Source organism: Camelus ferus, chromosome 3 (assembly GCF_009834535.1).
Source record: "Camelus ferus isolate YT-003-E chromosome 3, BCGSAC_Cfer_1.0, whole genome shotgun sequence".
NCBI lineage: Eukaryota > Metazoa > Chordata > Mammalia > Artiodactyla > Camelidae > Camelus > Camelus ferus.
In genome coordinates, this window is record NC_045698.1 from 10,554,635 (window position 1) to 10,570,784 (window position 16,150).

General features: G+C 44.5%; 1 protein-coding gene across 7 annotated transcripts in view; it reads left to right on the forward strand.

Moving 5' to 3' along the window:
• OTULIN (OTU deubiquitinase with linear linkage specificity) overlaps nt 1–16,150 on the forward strand; it is a 65,108-nt gene that overhangs the window by 5,633 nt on the left and 43,325 nt on the right. For all 7 annotated transcript variants that reach the window (XR_004316095.1, XR_004316096.1, XR_004316090.1 and 4 more), the window contains exons 2-4: nt 2,309–2,385; nt 7,452–7,546; nt 10,582–10,725. Coding sequence is in view for 4 of the 7 variants with exons in the window: in XM_032470232.1 (XP_032326123.1) it covers nt 2,309–2,385; nt 7,452–7,546; nt 10,582–10,725 (316 nt within the window). In the remaining 3 variants the exon portion in view is untranslated. The remainder of the gene's footprint in view (nt 1–2,308; nt 2,386–7,451; nt 7,547–10,581; nt 10,726–16,150) is intronic.

A 16,150-nucleotide genomic window follows, 5' to 3' on the forward strand; every position in this document is an offset into this window, starting at 1 on the left:
ATGTTTACGGACAAATAGATTCATAGTCTGTTAGAACTAAGAATTGGAAGAGGAACCTTGCAGGTTATTTAGATCTCATCTGGTCTTCTCATTTTGAAGATGAGAAAACTGAGGCCAAGATTAGGGAAGTGGCTTCCACAAAGACATGCTTCTGATAATGATATGAAAATAATTCACTTAAATGCCTGTTTTACAGGATCAGAATTTCTCTCCTACTTGATAAAGCTAGGAAGGAGGTCAAAAGATATCATTAAACTATTAAAAGAAGAACTAACACATTTAGTCACTTTTTATTTTAGGCGTTTGATGTATAGTTCCTGTGAATCTGGTTTCTGTTTGCTTTTAACCCTGGCACAGGCTCCATGGTTGACATCACACCTTTTACTTGAAATCTCACTGGGGTTAGAGCACATGGAAAGTACCTTTTCCCTAATACGGCTCCTTAACCCCACAACTTAAAAAAAAATACATACACACCATCACCTTTATTTAGAGAGAAAAAAGGGAGTAAGAAATGATCATTGGGCGAATCTTGCATCACTACTCTGCACGAATGGATATAGGATGAGCGTTATTAAGACTAGCTGACTTTTTTGAGTGCTAAGTAATTTGTGTGTCTATTTTCACAGGAGTCTCTTGAGGTGAGTACTGTCCTTTTCACAGGTGATTAAATTTAGGCACTGAGAAGTATAGTCACTTTAGTTCCATGGTCATACATATGGGCGGTGAGGGCTGGAGTGAGGAGTGGTTGAGCCTTGACACTCCGACTCCAGCCTTGGCACTCGACAGTGAGCTCACCTGGCGCAGTGGGCAGTGAGCCACCCGTGCAGAGGGCATAGATGGAGCCAGTCACAGGTGTAAAAGCACAGGTTAGTGTTGGCCAGGTGTTTGGACTGAAGTGTGGCTGTGTATATCTGAATCACAGAATACAGGCTAGCGTGGCGGGTTGGGTCCAGATTTAGACGTCCCTGCTTATTTGGGAGCCTTTGAAGGGTTTCAGAGGGTGGAGGGCCTGGGATACGTTAGACTCCACACCTCGGCCCGCCTCTCTCGGCGCCCCTTCTTCGTCTGTCTCTTGCTCCCCCTCACCCCTTCCTCTCCCCAGCTGTGCGAAGCTGTGCACTAGGCGCTGGGGTGCTAAGGGAATTGAGGACAGGAGTATCTTGAGTCATTCACTTAATTTCTTATTTTGTATTAACCTTATTAACTCATCCTTTCAGGTTCCGTTGTGCCTGGAGCCTTCCATCCTGGGTGAGGTTTGGGGGTGTGCTGGCATGGGGAGGGAGTATAGGGAATTGGGGGTCGGATCTCTCCTTACGTGTGCATCAGCCAGTTTCCTTGTTTTCAGCTCTGGGTGTCCCCTGCACCCTCTGAAGTTCTTGGCATCCCCAGCTCCTGAGGCTTTCTGGGACCCTGCAGGGTCCACCGGTCTTCCCTTCCAGCAGGTGCCCCTCCATCACTCACGGCCCCTCCTTCCGCTTCTGGACTGTTTGGGCTTTCACATATCTTGTGGTCTCAGCAAAGATAGAGTTGGCATTTCTGTTTCTCATCATTTTCATGTTGTGGTGTATTCTTGAAAAGGAAGCATCTTAAAACTCAGGAGTCCTGCTTTTCATCCTTGTCCAGCGCCCAGTGGGGTTTTCTCCCTTTCTAGTACTCTGTAGGTCCTTGTCAGGTCACGAAATGAGCCTGGAAGCTCTTTAGGGAGCCGTCGTGTAAGGCCCCGTGGAGGTGTGTGGGGCAGCGGGAATGTGCTCACGGAAGGCGGGTGGCTGCTTGCTTGTAGGGGTCCCCGGGGAGGAGGCGGAGCCGTGGGGAGGTTTGTAGGTTTGGGGACTTGTAATAATTGATGTTCCCCTGTGCTATTTTTGAAGTAGCTATTGTAAAATTTACCTGTGACACACTAAAGTTGGTCATTGGCCTGCACGCCTATATAAATACTTTTATTAGCACTATCTCCATTCTTGGAGCTTGAAGAATCATGGCACAGCTTCACTGATAAGACATGTGCTTAGGTGCTTACCAATGTGGTTGAGACATTAATAGATGTTAAATTAAAATGGTTTCAGAGCCTTGTAGCCAGTTAAGTGGCATAAAATGTCTCATTAAAGTAAAAAACCTCTGAATTAGAATGCTAGAAACATGAATCTAAGATAAAAGACCCATATTTTATCAGATTGTCATCATGTAATGTGAAAAAGTTAAACTTTACGTGTCTTATACATTTTTTAGGCAGCTGCATATTGTGATAAGAGGGAAAATGTCAGTGCAACAAATTTTTGAAATGTCTAATTTGGTGTGATTTCAGCGAAGAGGACATGTATCGTGACGCGGATGAAATAGAAAAGGAGAAAGAATTACTTATACATGAAAGAGGGTCATCAGGTATGTTTGGAATTGTTTTATGTATAGAGTTCTTACCGTTTATAGTAGAAAATGCAGTTAAATCAATATATCCATTTTCATAAAATATTGAGATGTACTTCCTCGGAAGTGGTCTTATGCGTGTGGTCTTACTTGCATCAGATTATTCGCTTACTGACATATGTTTGGGAAATACTGTTTCCTAAGGTTTTCAGGTTTTAATACAAGTATGTTCCCTGTGTGTTCTTGACGTTCAAGTCATTTTTGCACGTGTAAGGATTTGGTTAATCTCTTGACACCACTCTCTCACAGTTCTTGATTTCCTTATATTCTTGGACAGTTTGGATCTGAAGTGCATTTTTCATTTCAAGCGGAAGGCCTTATTGAGAAGCTGGCTCTCTGGGTCTTCGCGTGCAGATGGCCATGTGAATTTGATTAACTTACAGAAAGAACAGTCATGGGATTGATCGCACTAATTCTCTTATCATTTCATGATTCTGTGCCCATGTTTCTGTTCAGTCATGCCTGCTCTGCTCACCCCTACCGGGACCCATTGACCCATTGCAGCTCCAGTGAGCCACCCCTCCTGACCGCCCCTGCTGTGGGCACGGCTGGCAGCAGGACTGTGTGTGGAGGGCCTCCTCACTTCCCTGCCAGCCTCGTGCGGGAGCCGAGGGAGGATGCTCCAACATGGGACACGCCATAGACGATCCACAGGTGGCGTTTTCTTGCACATCACCTGTGTAACGTGTGTGTTCGACTGGTTTGTTTTAAGGACCAGCTCCTGTTTATTTTATGGTTAACAAAATATTTTATGTATAATTAGGAACGCAAGATACAGAGTGGGGTTTTTGATAGTAATTTTCGAGTCTTGCTCACAAGGAGCTGGGGGAGCTCTTCACCACGGCAGCCCCGGGAGATGTCCTTTGTGGTGGTCCAGCTGAGTGTGTCCGGGCCACGCTGCCGCGGTCCTCCGTGGCCTTCAGAGGAGGCTCGCTTCCCCTGCTGCAACTGCACACACTTCCCCGCGGACTCGGTCCTGAGTCTTGTTCCTGAGGAGAAATTGCTTCCTCAGCCATCGCTTCTTCCTGCCACCTTTGCGGGGCCTCCCGCTCTCTGTCGCACGCCTCAGGCTCCCGGCAGAGTCCTCTCCTGTCCACAGGGAGGCCCGAGGCAGGGCTCCGGCCTTTCAGCGGCCGGCTCACGCCCAGCCTTGGTCCGAGGCTCCAGTGTGTCCCTTTATACTGCGCCTTGGTCCTTCTGGGCTCCCCGCCCTTCCTGAGACAACATCCTGTGGACTGGCCTCGGGGGGGAAGCTCTGTCTGTTAGAAAACGTCTTTATTTCACTTTCTTTCTGGAATAACCCCAGAAGAGTAGTTGTTTTCTCTAATTTGTTTGAAGATTGTATTCCATTGTCTTCTGGTTTCCTTGTAGTTGAAAATGCTGCAGTCAGTCTGATTCTTAATCTGTAAGTAAGGTCATCTGTCTTTCCTCCTTCTCGTTGTCTGGTGTCCTGCAGTTTCTCCTTGATGTCTCTAAGTATGGCTTTTAAAAAATTTTTATTTTAACATTTTACTTGGGATTTTTTTTACTTTTTGAATCTGAGAATGCCTATTTTCATCAGTTCAGGACAAGTCTCAGCCATTATTTTTCTGAATGTTGCCTTTTTCCTATTCTATTTACTCCTTGTAGAGCTCTAATTAGGTGTTTGCTAGCGCTCATTCAGTCATCCAGGGCCCTCAGTTACACACCCTTTCATATGTATTTTCTGATTTTTAGTCTCTGTTGCATTTTGGACAGTTCCTTCAGAAATTTTTCCTTTGTTTTTTTGAAAAGTTATTTTCCCTCCATATTTGCCTAGTCTTTTTTTTTTTTTTTGGATAATGTATTGCTCTTTGCTTAGGTTTTTATTCCTTTTATTTCTTAAGGCTTTCTAAACATATTCTTTGGGCCTGATAATTCCACTGTCTGAAAATCCTGGCGGGTCTAATTATGCCAATTGCTATTTTTGCTTATTTCTTGTTTCTTCAAAGTTTGGATTGTAACCCCAGCTTTTGTGTATCCATGCAGTTTGTGCAACCTGGCTTGAGTGTGAGAGAATTTGGCCTTGTTTCTGCCAGGAACCCAGGGCCACTTTCTATTCATTTCTAAGCTTGAGTTTCCAGGGCCTTGCAGCTGTTGTGAATTCACACCCTGTTCCTTCATGAAAGCCGGCCTATGGGTATGAATTCTTAGGGGAGACTTCCTCTCTCCCCAGGTCAGAGCCCAGGTCAAGGCATAAAGTTTTCTTATGCTCCCTCTTTGTTAGTGAAGAGGGTTTTTTTTCACCTCGTTGAGAAGTCAGTGGACTATGGCTCTCCGGCAGAATTTGACATGCCACCTGTTTCTGTAAATAAAATGTTGTTGGAACTTTTTAGTTTGCATATTGCCCACGGTGATATTCACACATGGTAAAGTTGAGTAGCTGTGACCAACCTTACAGTCCTCGAAGCCAACATTATTTACTCTCTGGCCCGTTACGGGAAGAGCCTGCTATTCTTTCCCAAGCCTCTTGATGGAGAGTCTGTGTGTTCTGCAGAGGTTCAGTTTTAACTCCCCACCCTCCAAGAGTCTGAATCCTTGTCTTTGTCACCACGTGGTGGTTAAGGCACAGACCTCTTGGTTATTTCAGCTTCTAGTTACCACAGTGATTTTCAGCTTCCCCCCCTTTTGTTTGTTTGTTTGTTTTTAAGGTTTTGGGGCCATTAGAAGTGTTAGTAATCAGAGCCTGTGTTGTATGCAGTTAAACAAAGAAGGGAACTGTGGTATACTTTAAGCCACTTGAGGTCAAGCACTGCCTGTCCCGCGTCTCCAGCTGCTGGCCTGGAGGCCGGCACATAGTGGCTGCTGGAGGCGTCCTCCTGAAGAACCACAGGGGGATGGGAATAAAAGTATACTTTTGATGGTGGCAGCTGTGCAAGTACCCATTTCCCCACCCTGACTGCCTCACACAGGCGTCTGAGTCAGCATAGGATTGCGGCCTGTTGCATGGCCTCTTCGCCTGGTGGGGCCCCCTGCCTCCTCAGTCCTGAGCTGGTGGGGCCTGCTTTGCCCTGCCCAGAGGCCAGGTCTTGTCTTGGTGTGCACAGGAGAGAGGACTGCAGGTGAGGGGAGCGGGAAGGCTGGGCTTGCTTCCCAGGAGGTTCTCCCTGAGCCAGCGATGTGCTCTGCCTGATGGGAGAGCCTGGCCCAGTACATGTCCTTGACTCGGGCGTTGTGGGGAGGTAAGTGGAAAGGCAGATAAAAGGGAACTCTTCCCTCCACCAAGAAGACACTCAGAAAGTGCTTCCTGACTTTCAACAATGGCTGGTCTTTATTTGAGGGTTGGCTGTGCAGTGTTGGTATTTGTGGTTTCCATGTATTTTGCTTCAGGGGTCTGTTTCACCTTTAAGCCAATCCTGACTTAAACCACAGATAAATGTATTTATGGTATCTGTATATGTTATTTTCCCTTTTGTATAAAAGATTTATTTTCCTTATGAAAGCATTTACTATGAGAGTTTTAAAGATAGGCAGTTCTTACATTTTGTGTTTAAAAAATGATCGATTAACCTGAAGTGCAGGAAGGTCTCAGGGCTCCTCATGGGCCCCTCAGTCAGCCGTCCCTGCGTCCATCACCCTCGGTGGTGATGCCTGGAGTCCCTTTTTCTTCAGTAGTCCATACCCATTCAGGGCAGAATCTGGGGCTTTATCGTCTTTGCAGCCCCTGGTCCTAGCTCAATGCTTGGCCCACGTTAGACCATACAGTAAGTATTTGTTGAGTTGAGCCGAATATAACATTTTAATTTTAGGTACAACTTCCTGCTAAGTAAATATGTTGTAAGGAACTTGTGTGTTTATATCCTAATTTCTTTGCTAACATTTACTTCTTCAATATTTTAAAAAGGAAGTCAAGACATGCCTGAGAATTTACATCTCTTTCTTCCTAAAACACACACACAGTTGTATGCATGTGCGTGCATATGCGTATACCACAAAGTCAAAACCCAACTTCGTGTTAAACAAGGAAAACCTAAAGGCCAGTTTTTTTTTTACCATATCATTTGTTTGATCATAAGTTGTATTTTTAATTTTGGAGGATGTGTTGTTAGAGTCAAAGTCTGTGGTCCAACTCACGTTGAGTGCTGCATTAATTTCTGGCTGATTATCAACAACTTACAGCCTTTTGGGATCAGGGCAGGATATAACTGGATATAAGTAAATAAAGATAATTAAATACACCTTTTAAATAGAGGTGTTATCTCTTTGTATAATGGATGCAAAGAACTAATGACAGATCATTAGATGTGTCTTCTCACAGCTCAGACTGCTGCTTGTCTAATTGGAACAGTATTCATGGATACCTGGGTCAGTGTGATTGCAGGTGTTGAGGGCACAGCCAAGAAACAAAACAAGCCCCTGCCCTCAAGGAGCTCATGTTTTGCTGTGTGTGTGTGTGTGTGTGTAAGGGTGTCGGGGGAGGCGGGGTACAGAATAAGAAATATGACAGGCGTCGATCAGTGCCAAGAAGAAAAACAAAACCGTGTGAGGGGAATAGAATGAAGGTGTGTGTGTGATGTTTTGATACTGGGTGTTAGTGTCAGAGGTGAGCAGAGACCTGCAGGGAGTGAGGGGCAAGTACCTTGCAGGTAGGCCCAAAGCCATCAGCATGAGGAGTGGTGGGAGCTGAGGCTTGAGAGGCAGTGGGGCGCCGGGGCAGGGGGCCCTTGCAGGTAGTGAGGGAGAGGAATCCGAGTGTGGTGGGAGGCCCTAGAGCCCAACACTGACGGGTAGCGCCTGAATTATGTTTTAAGTGCATCGCTCTGGCTGCTGTGTGGAGAATGGTTGGTAGGATGTGGTGATGGGGAGCCCCATTGGGCGACCTCTGTGGCTATCCAGGAGGTGATGGAGGTCTGGACAAGAGGGTAGGCAGTGGTGGGATCCTGGCTTTTTTTGGGAATGAAGTGAGAGAGGAAGTAACCTTCAAGTAAAGCAGTGCCGTTATTCTGCTTATGCTTTGGTTTCATTATTTCCCCCTCCCCCATCCACTTTTTTTGATTCTTTACCAGAACCCAGATTAAGTGTCGCTCCTGAAATGGACATCATGGACTACTGCAAAAAAGAGTGGAGGGGAAATACGCAAAAAGCAACATGTATGAAAAAGGTATGATGCGTGGGTGCCTGTATTTCGAGTCTTTCCAGTAGTCTATCGTAAATATTTAATACGTCTTTTTTTATTTTTAGACATTGGTGATGACAGCTGCTATTAGACTGTGTAAATATTGGTGTTCTAATATTAGAGATGAGGAAACAGGCTCCAAAGATAAGGGATTTATTTGAAGTCACAGTATTAATACAGAATCATCATCAGTAACTTGATTTCTTTGAAAGACTAATAAATGACTCTGTCCTGTTCAGAATTGGGTGAGCCATTGGTGGTCCTCCAGGGGTCATTTGGGAATGCCTTTCTGACCTGGTAAGGTAAAAGCCTCAGATGTCATACGTCTGCTGTCCTCAGCTGGGTTTGTATTCATGTCCTTCAGTCCTCCACAGCCTAAGCAGAGGGATCTGGAACTGCTTCCTTTATTTAGGGCATCCCAGGGTCTGCCCTCTTTCAGTCCCATTGCATAGATTGGTGACCCTAAAGTTGTCCCTCCAAGGCTGTGGGACATCAGGGATTCCCATGACATGGTTCTCTTGTTCCTGTGACCGGGCTGGGTCATTGCTCAAGTCAGACCCCTTGACCCACTTGTACTGCACGGCCATCTGAGCAGCACACCCTGTTGGTTTCCTGTCAGACGTATCCTGAATCCAGCGTTCCTTTGTAGGGTGAAACTGCTGCTGCAGCTGACCCTTGAACAACATGGGTCTGAACCGCTCAGGCCCATGTGAACATGGGTTTTTTTCACTAAATATGTAGCAGTACTCCACTGTATGCAGATGCGGAACCATGGACTTGGAGGGCCTGCTGTCAAGTTATACGTAGATTTTTGGTGGAGTTGGGGGTCAGCACCCCTAACCCCTGAGTTGTTCGAGGATTGACTGTATTTGACTTTTCCTGAGCTACAGAAATGGCAGTTTCAACCTAACACTTCTGTCACCTCTTGTAACTTCTAGGTTATAGTCTTTACTCATTTTTCTCTTGGGATTATTTACAGCGTGAGTTTGAATACACTTCTGGCATATTAGAGATATTGACCTGTCATATTTGATAGAAATATCTTTTTAATTTTTTTTGTTTGTTTAAAACTGTACTGTTTAGGATTTAAAATTTTTAGCTGTTTGAAAACATTTGTTCTGGTCCTTGGAACTTCATTTTGTAGAAAACGTTGTACACCTTTTAGCAGGCACCTCAGCTGCCCATGCCTGCCCTGAGATGGGCTGACTTTACTCAGGACGTAGCTGCCACTTTGGAAGCTCTGAGAGCAAGTGTCATCCCTGCTACCTGCATGTCTGGACTGTAGACTCTTCATGTCTCAGGCATTTGTTAGAGAACTCAGTCAAGAAATACCTGGGACTCTCCGTTCCTGCCAGAGGTTGAGGACATTTACATTTCTGAGGCCATCTGCTGAATATGCATATCAACCACTGACAGATTTTCTAAAAACCTCCAGCTTTGTATCAAAGTGGATAACCAGAGGCCAGGTATCTAAACTGTATTTTCTCATCTTCCCCAGAAATGCTGTCACTGGCCTGCAATTTTATTTTATGATCTCAGTCTCTTTAAAGGATCTATTCTAACAGTTGGCACCTTAAGGTCTACAATTGAAGATGTCTGCTAAGTTTTCCAAATATTCCATATTTTGGAATTCATGCTGAGATGATTCTTCTGTGATTTTAGTTGGACTCTTCAGTGACCAAATAAAAAGGCACATCAGTTAGAAAAGCATCCTGTCAGGACCCCCGGCAGGAATTAAGAGCATTTCTGGCCCCAAGAACAGCTTGGATCTCAGTTATTTTTTGTTTTGGATATTCTTTTGGAAGTAAGTGGTATAAACCCAAATTTAATTTTAGAAGTTTGAGTCACCTCTGAAATAGCATGAGTAGTTTATGCATTTTGAAAGGTGCAGTTCTTTTGAATTAGCCTTTGTGCGTATTTAGGGTAACTAGGGGTTTTGCCATAGGGAAGAGGCGCATATTAGAATGCACGAGTCTGCTTGACGGGCCATTATATTGCAGTGGTTGGACCACTAAATAAAAATGCGGCTCTCCAAATTTTATTGTTGAAAAGAAGTACTTTTATATCAACTTTTAGCATCATCCTGTGACTTAAACCTTGAAAGCAACTGATAATGAGGGTCCAGTAGTTGGACGCAGGGTGACTGTTGCATGGTGCCCACCCATGATGAGGGTGACACTCTTTTTGTGAAAGTGTCAGTGGGGCGCAGGGTTTCCAGTGACCATGGAGGAAAAGCAGGACAAGCGAAAGGACTGCCAGGCTGGGGGTGAGTGAGGTGGGGAAGCTGCGAGGCTGCTGCCTGTGTCTGAGCAGTGTCCAGCGGAAAACTCCGATCATCTCGGCTGCCTGTGGACCAGGTCACTGGGATTGGGATGTGCTTCAAAATGGTCCATTTGGGTGGCTGTATTTGAGTGACTGAGCATGCCACTGAGCATTTTCAGTTCCTCGTTTCACTTACAGGCTGAACAAGAATGACACTTGTCTACTTTTTAAAAAAGTCTAGCAGGTTTTTCCAGGCTATACCTCCTAGCATGTAGGTTTTCTTACATATACCATGGAGATTTAGAATTTAGGGGCATTATTTTTAATATGGAGAAATAAGCTGGGTACATCTCTCTTGTCTTTCCTATCTCTTCATTAAAGAGTTGAGGGTCAATTTAAACACAGATTAAAGCCTTCAGAATGTTGGTTGTTAATAAATAAATGTTAACAACAGTTGCTTAGAAAGGGACATATAACTCCAACTTTGGGGGTGACTAGCATTTTTCTAATACTTGATATGTTATTTATATGTTCTAGTGTGTTGCATATGCTACATATGTCGGTATTTTGACAGTATTAACATTTGTTAATTTTGTGTGATTAATTTAAAAAAAGGAATTAGAAAATGTGAAAGACTCAGCCAGTCTTGTTTCCATTCTTCCAGGGATCGGGGGCACATTGTTTCTACAGGAATAAAACTCTCCACACTGTCTGAAGTCAGTAACGACCATTTTGAATTCTTTGATGCTTTCGCCCAGGGCTACGAGGAGGTGTCTCAGAAATTCACCTCCATAAGGCGAGTCCGTGGAGATAATTACTGTGCGCTGAGGGCCACGCTGTTCCAGGCCATGAGCCAGCCGGCGGAGCTGCCCTCCTGGCTGCAGGACCCGGAGCTCACGCTGGTACGCTGCCGCTGCAGGTTTGAGTCTGCAATGCTTCCAGTAGTTTTTGTGAGAAAGACTTCTCTGCCCCATGTGCCGTGTGCTAGCACTGCCTGCAGGGTGATCAACATGAGGGTTTATTCAGTTTTGTGGGGCAGGGATAATTTGCATAGTAAAGCGACCAAAAATGATTGCTATTTCCCAGAAGAGGAAGATGATAAAGTGTATATAACACTTCAGCGGAATTGGAGAGCCGGTGTTTAGGGTCTGTACAAAGCACTTAGGGGCAGTATGACTTCAGTGTTGGAGTCTGTGCCATGTGGGCTGGATATTGTGCTATCTGAGAACTTGCTGGGGTTTTTGAAGGCACATTTCTGTAGTCCTGGCTCCAGTTCAAGGACCCAGCACCCTCTGCATACTGGCTTGGTAGGTGACAGGGAGCAATACCAGAGAGGAGAGATGTTAATGTCAGCCTGAGGAAGGCTTCCTGGGAGGTGAGGGTCAGGAGCTGTGTCTCACACTGACCCTCTGTAGTGTTTTAAATTTAAATCTGCAGTGTGGTAGTGGCAGCCCAGGAACTCATGTATCAGTGACACATATCAGCTGAGGTCATGTAATAGGTTAGGTGTAGAATAACCTCAAGGAGTTTGGTGGGCAGGCGTGATTGGGCAGAACTCACAATATGACATTAATTGGAAGAAAATTTAGAAGTTTTGTGCATATATTAAAAAAGAAAACCCAAAAAGCTAGCTCTGGGAGGTCTGCTGTACTGGCAGCTTAAAAGGGAAAAATAATGTCAGGGTTTTAATTGATTGCAAGCTCAACATGAGCCCACGTGGTGTGTGATGGCCGCAGGGATAACGGAGCCCTGTTTTTTTCCGTTTTGTTTTTCAGTTGACGTGTAGTTGATACACAATGTTATATAAGTTACAGGTCTATAATAGAGTGATTCACAATTGTTAAAGGTTGTACTCCATTTACAGTTATTATAAAATATTGGCTCTACTCCTTGAGATGTGCAGTGTGTCCCTGTAGCTTATTTTACTGCCCTATATTGCCCTTCTCCTTCCCTCTCCCCACTGGTCACCACTGGTTTGTTCTCTGTAGCTGTGAGTCTGCTTCCTTTGTGTTCTATTCACTAGCTTGTACTTTTTAGATTCCACATGTAAGTGATATACAGTATTTGTCTTTCTCTTCTGACTTATTTCACTTAATGTAATGCTTTCCAAGTCCATCCATGTTGCTGCAAGTGGCAAAATTTTGTTCTTTTTTAAATGACTGAGTAATATTCCATTGCGTGTATATGTATGTGTGTGTGTGTGTGTGTGTGTGTACATACACCACATCTTCTTTATCCAGTCATCTGTTGATGGACACTTAGGTTGCTTCCATATCTTGGCTATTGTGAATAACACTGCTGTGAACATTGGGGAGCATGTATCTTTTTGAATTAGTGTTTTTATTTTTTTCTTAAATATATACCCAGAATTGGAATTTCTGGGTTACATATGGTAGTTCTGTTTTTAGTTTTTTGAGAAACCTCCATACTGTTTTCTACAGTGGCTGCACCAATGTACATTCCCACCAACAGTGTACGAGGGTTCACTTTTCTCTGCATCCTCGCCAACATTTGTTACTTTTGTTCTTTTTGATGATAGCCATTCTGACGTATGAGGTGATACCTCACTTGTGGTTTTGATGTGCATTTCCCTGATGATTAGTGATGTTGAGTATCGTTTCCTGTGCTTATTACGAAACCCTGTTTTAAAAGGAATGCTTCTAAAACATGGGCAGTGACCGCCTGTCTTGACCTGAGCTGATCAGATTCCATCTTGAGGGCTGAGGATGTGCCTGTACCCTCAGTACAGATGGAGTGTGTGCAAGATGATTTGTCTCACTTTGGGAACAGTTGAAGGAGCTGGGGTATTTGCCTAGAATAAAAAAGACGTGTAGATGATACTGGCTGGCAGCTAAGCTGGTTAGAGGTCTGTTAGTAGGTACACAGGGGTTCACACGCCCTCAAAGGGCAAAACCAGGACCAGTGGGTAGAGGATACTGCCTCTCTGTCAGGTGATTGTCTATTTTATAAACTGGTATAAGATCAGCACACTTGTGTGTTAAACTGTCTAGGTGGTGTCCGTGGAAGATGCTTTCTTCTAACCAAAGATACATGTCATCTTAAGCAGATTTCTCTGTTGTAGCTAATTTTTTTTATCAGAGGCAAAAGAAATGGATACATTAGGCTATTTTTAGCTTTGCAAATCATAATACATATTAGTACTGAAATATTTCAGAATTGTTGGTCAATCAGAAGCATTCCTGTGACTATAAGACACTGGTAGGGAAGCAAACATGGGTGATTTCGCCGTTTTGCTTTAACTTCTGTTTGAAAACCATAGCTTAATTTATAGATTGTGACATAAAATCCTCTCAGTTAGGCTGAATTTTCCTTTGAGCCTTTTACTTTCAGGGGCTATTTAGATTTATGGACTTAATTGACATAATGAATTTGAATTTTTTTATGCTTTCTGAGAAACTCTGGTGCAAATAGCATTCTACATAATTAAACATGTAAGATATGCCCCATGAAATAAAGCACAGTGTTCCTTTTACTTTGCTAACAGGATACGTTTGGGTAGGACCATCTGCCATGTTACAAGTGGTCGGCAGAGTGTGCTTGGTTTCTGATCAGCATTAGAATCTGTCGTGTGGATGAGCGGTGGGGCTTCGAGGTGGCTTTCCTGACTAATCTGAGTCATATGGAAATTCTCAAGTGCTCTTTCTGATTTCTTCCCTTTTCTGTATATATCAGCCAACAAATGGTTTTCTCTTGGGAGCATAATCTAACTGGTTGGTCACAGTGGTATTACTTTGTCATCTAACCTTTGTTCAATGCCAAGAGGCCTGTGTCGGAGAGAAAAAGCACGTCATACTTGCCTGTGAGTTCAGTATGAAAGTTTATTGAACTTCTCCTGCTCTCACTCAACCAGAGGACTTGTCCACGTGTTGACTTTGCAGCCGCCAGCCACTTTTCCATTGATTGGAGCACTTTCTTGACAGGGTCTGTTTTGTTGTTTGTCTTGAGCAGGTGACTGGTGCACCACATGTTTCTTGTTCGAGGTGCCAGTGCAGGAAGGTGCCCACGCTTGGTTGTTGCCCTTGATCTGTCTATGTTTTAACCACCAGTTGTCCCATGCACCTGCCTATAGATGCTGTTCCATCCCTGTTCTCATTCTGGGCCTTCCACCCAGTCTTTCTTCAGAAAGGCTTCACTGACATTGGTCTTGTTGAGTGAGCGAGTGGGTGGTGCCGGCACGACCTAAAGAAGTCGGGGTGGAACCAAGTGCGAGTATATAGAGGGTGGTGAGGCCTACAGGGGCTGGCAGTGCACCCGATGGTGGTGGGGTACCCCGACTACCTCCCCCAGAAGCAGGGGTTTCTCCATCAGCAGATACTGCTGGTGGTGTGACTGTAATAAGTAAATGTCTTAATATCCATTAGCACACGTGCTTAAGACAAGCAGATCCAGTGATACTTAACTGTATTTTTACAAAACAAGAGAATCTTACAGGAGTTTTTGTATGAAAATCTCTGCCCATTTCCTACCTGTCTTCCTGCTACATCAGAATAACTTGTATCCTGTCATTTTAATTAAACCATGTTTGCTGTTAGAACTTGCTATAAATTGTTTGGGTTTAAATTGGGGTAGCCTTGCTATTATAAACACAATAACCATCTGACGATGAACCTGTCTCAGTTTACCTTGATCCTTGGTCTTTCTGAAATGCCGAGGGTCTCTTCTGACTGCTAACTTGTGTCCAGTGACAGTCATATTTCCTCGTGTCCGTGGGAACACAGAGAGGGTATTCACAGCAGGTAGGCTGGAGGGAATCTAGGTTTAGCATTATTAAGGTCTCCTGAGCTACCCAGGCTCTGTAATAACCCACTTCTTCAACTTTGGGAATCGGACAGGTCCTGGGACACCTAAGTTTGTATGTGAATCTGTAGACCCAGAACCAGCCTTGGCACACAGCCTGCAGGCCGCATGCTGTACTAAACATCTCTTGACCTCAGCGTGCATCTCATCCAGAGTTCTGTGAGCCCAGAGAAGCCACATGCCCGGGAGCTGGCTGCATCTGCTTCCATTTACGTTTGGAGAGAGGTTCTGTGTAGCATTTTGCCATTGACTGTCTCTCTCTCTGTCTCCCCTAGAGCACACTTGGTTTCAGGACATTAAAGGTAAACAGAAGCACTAGACCGAGACCCTCCCCTTAGGCTAAGTTCAGTGGAGGAGAGCCCAGACCATGCTTTCTGCTTCTGCTCGGCCCCTCTGGCCTTGCTCTGCCCACTGCCCTTCTGACAGTTGGGCCACCCCTCCCCTCCTGAGGTTGTGCTCGGATCCTTGTGTGTTGTTCATGCTTCTGTCCAGATCCCAGTCTTGGTGTTTGACTGTAGTCTGATCATCTGACCCTGACCCTGGTCTCAGATGGGGCTTGGTAGTGTCCTTTGGGGCAGGGGTCCTTTGGTTCCAAGTTTGCTAAATTTTAGAGTGTCTCTGATGGCTGGGACTTGTGACAGTGTTTGCCTGGAGTAGGATGGACTGTATGTTAAAACTCCTTTTATGAGGTAGTTTGGGGATGATTCATTTTTGTTATTTGCTATCCCTTTAATCATGGTGTTGATTTCAACAATTGTGGACACTTGCTATAGAAAATTTCAGGCTGTTTTTATAGTTAAGTCACAAGTGAAATTATGCCTAAGCTAATTACCTACTTTATTAAATATTTCCATCACTGTTTCCCGTTTAAACCTTGTTTTTTTCCTCACGTCTCTCTTAATGTAACAGCCGTCCCACCTTTGTGCATAGTGTAAAGGATGGGAATGTGTGTGTGTTATATGTGCTATGACCCCCTGAAAGCACTGAAAGTTATATTCACTGTTTTCATCTGAGCAAAGAATTTCAACTCCATTCTTTCCTCATAGTTTCTTTTTCACACCTCAGTTTTTGGGCTTTCTCCAGGATCTCCACATCTCTCAGAAGTATACAACCCTGCATAATTGCTTTAGCAACAGTTTGGCCCAGGCATGGAAGGACTGAGGAGACAGACTTTTATTTGGGCTTCTCTCTGTGCGTTAGGTCTTTGGGGGTCTCCTGAGTAATTCAGTTGAGTACTGTGCCTGCTTTTTGGGTACCTGCACAGTGTCACGTGATGCTCACGTGGTCTCCTGGGCTTCCCTCCACCCCGTTTCCCCGCTCAAATCCATGTAGCCAGTATTTTCTGCTCATTGCACTTCTTTGTGCCCAATTGTGATTTCAGCTTGTTGCCACTTGAGGGCATTTTAGGTTCTGGTGATAAACCTGAGAACCTAATTGAAGGTTTACAGCAAAACTGCGCACATATTGCTGAGATGCAGGACAGTGTGGGCACAGAACTGGGTGGCATTT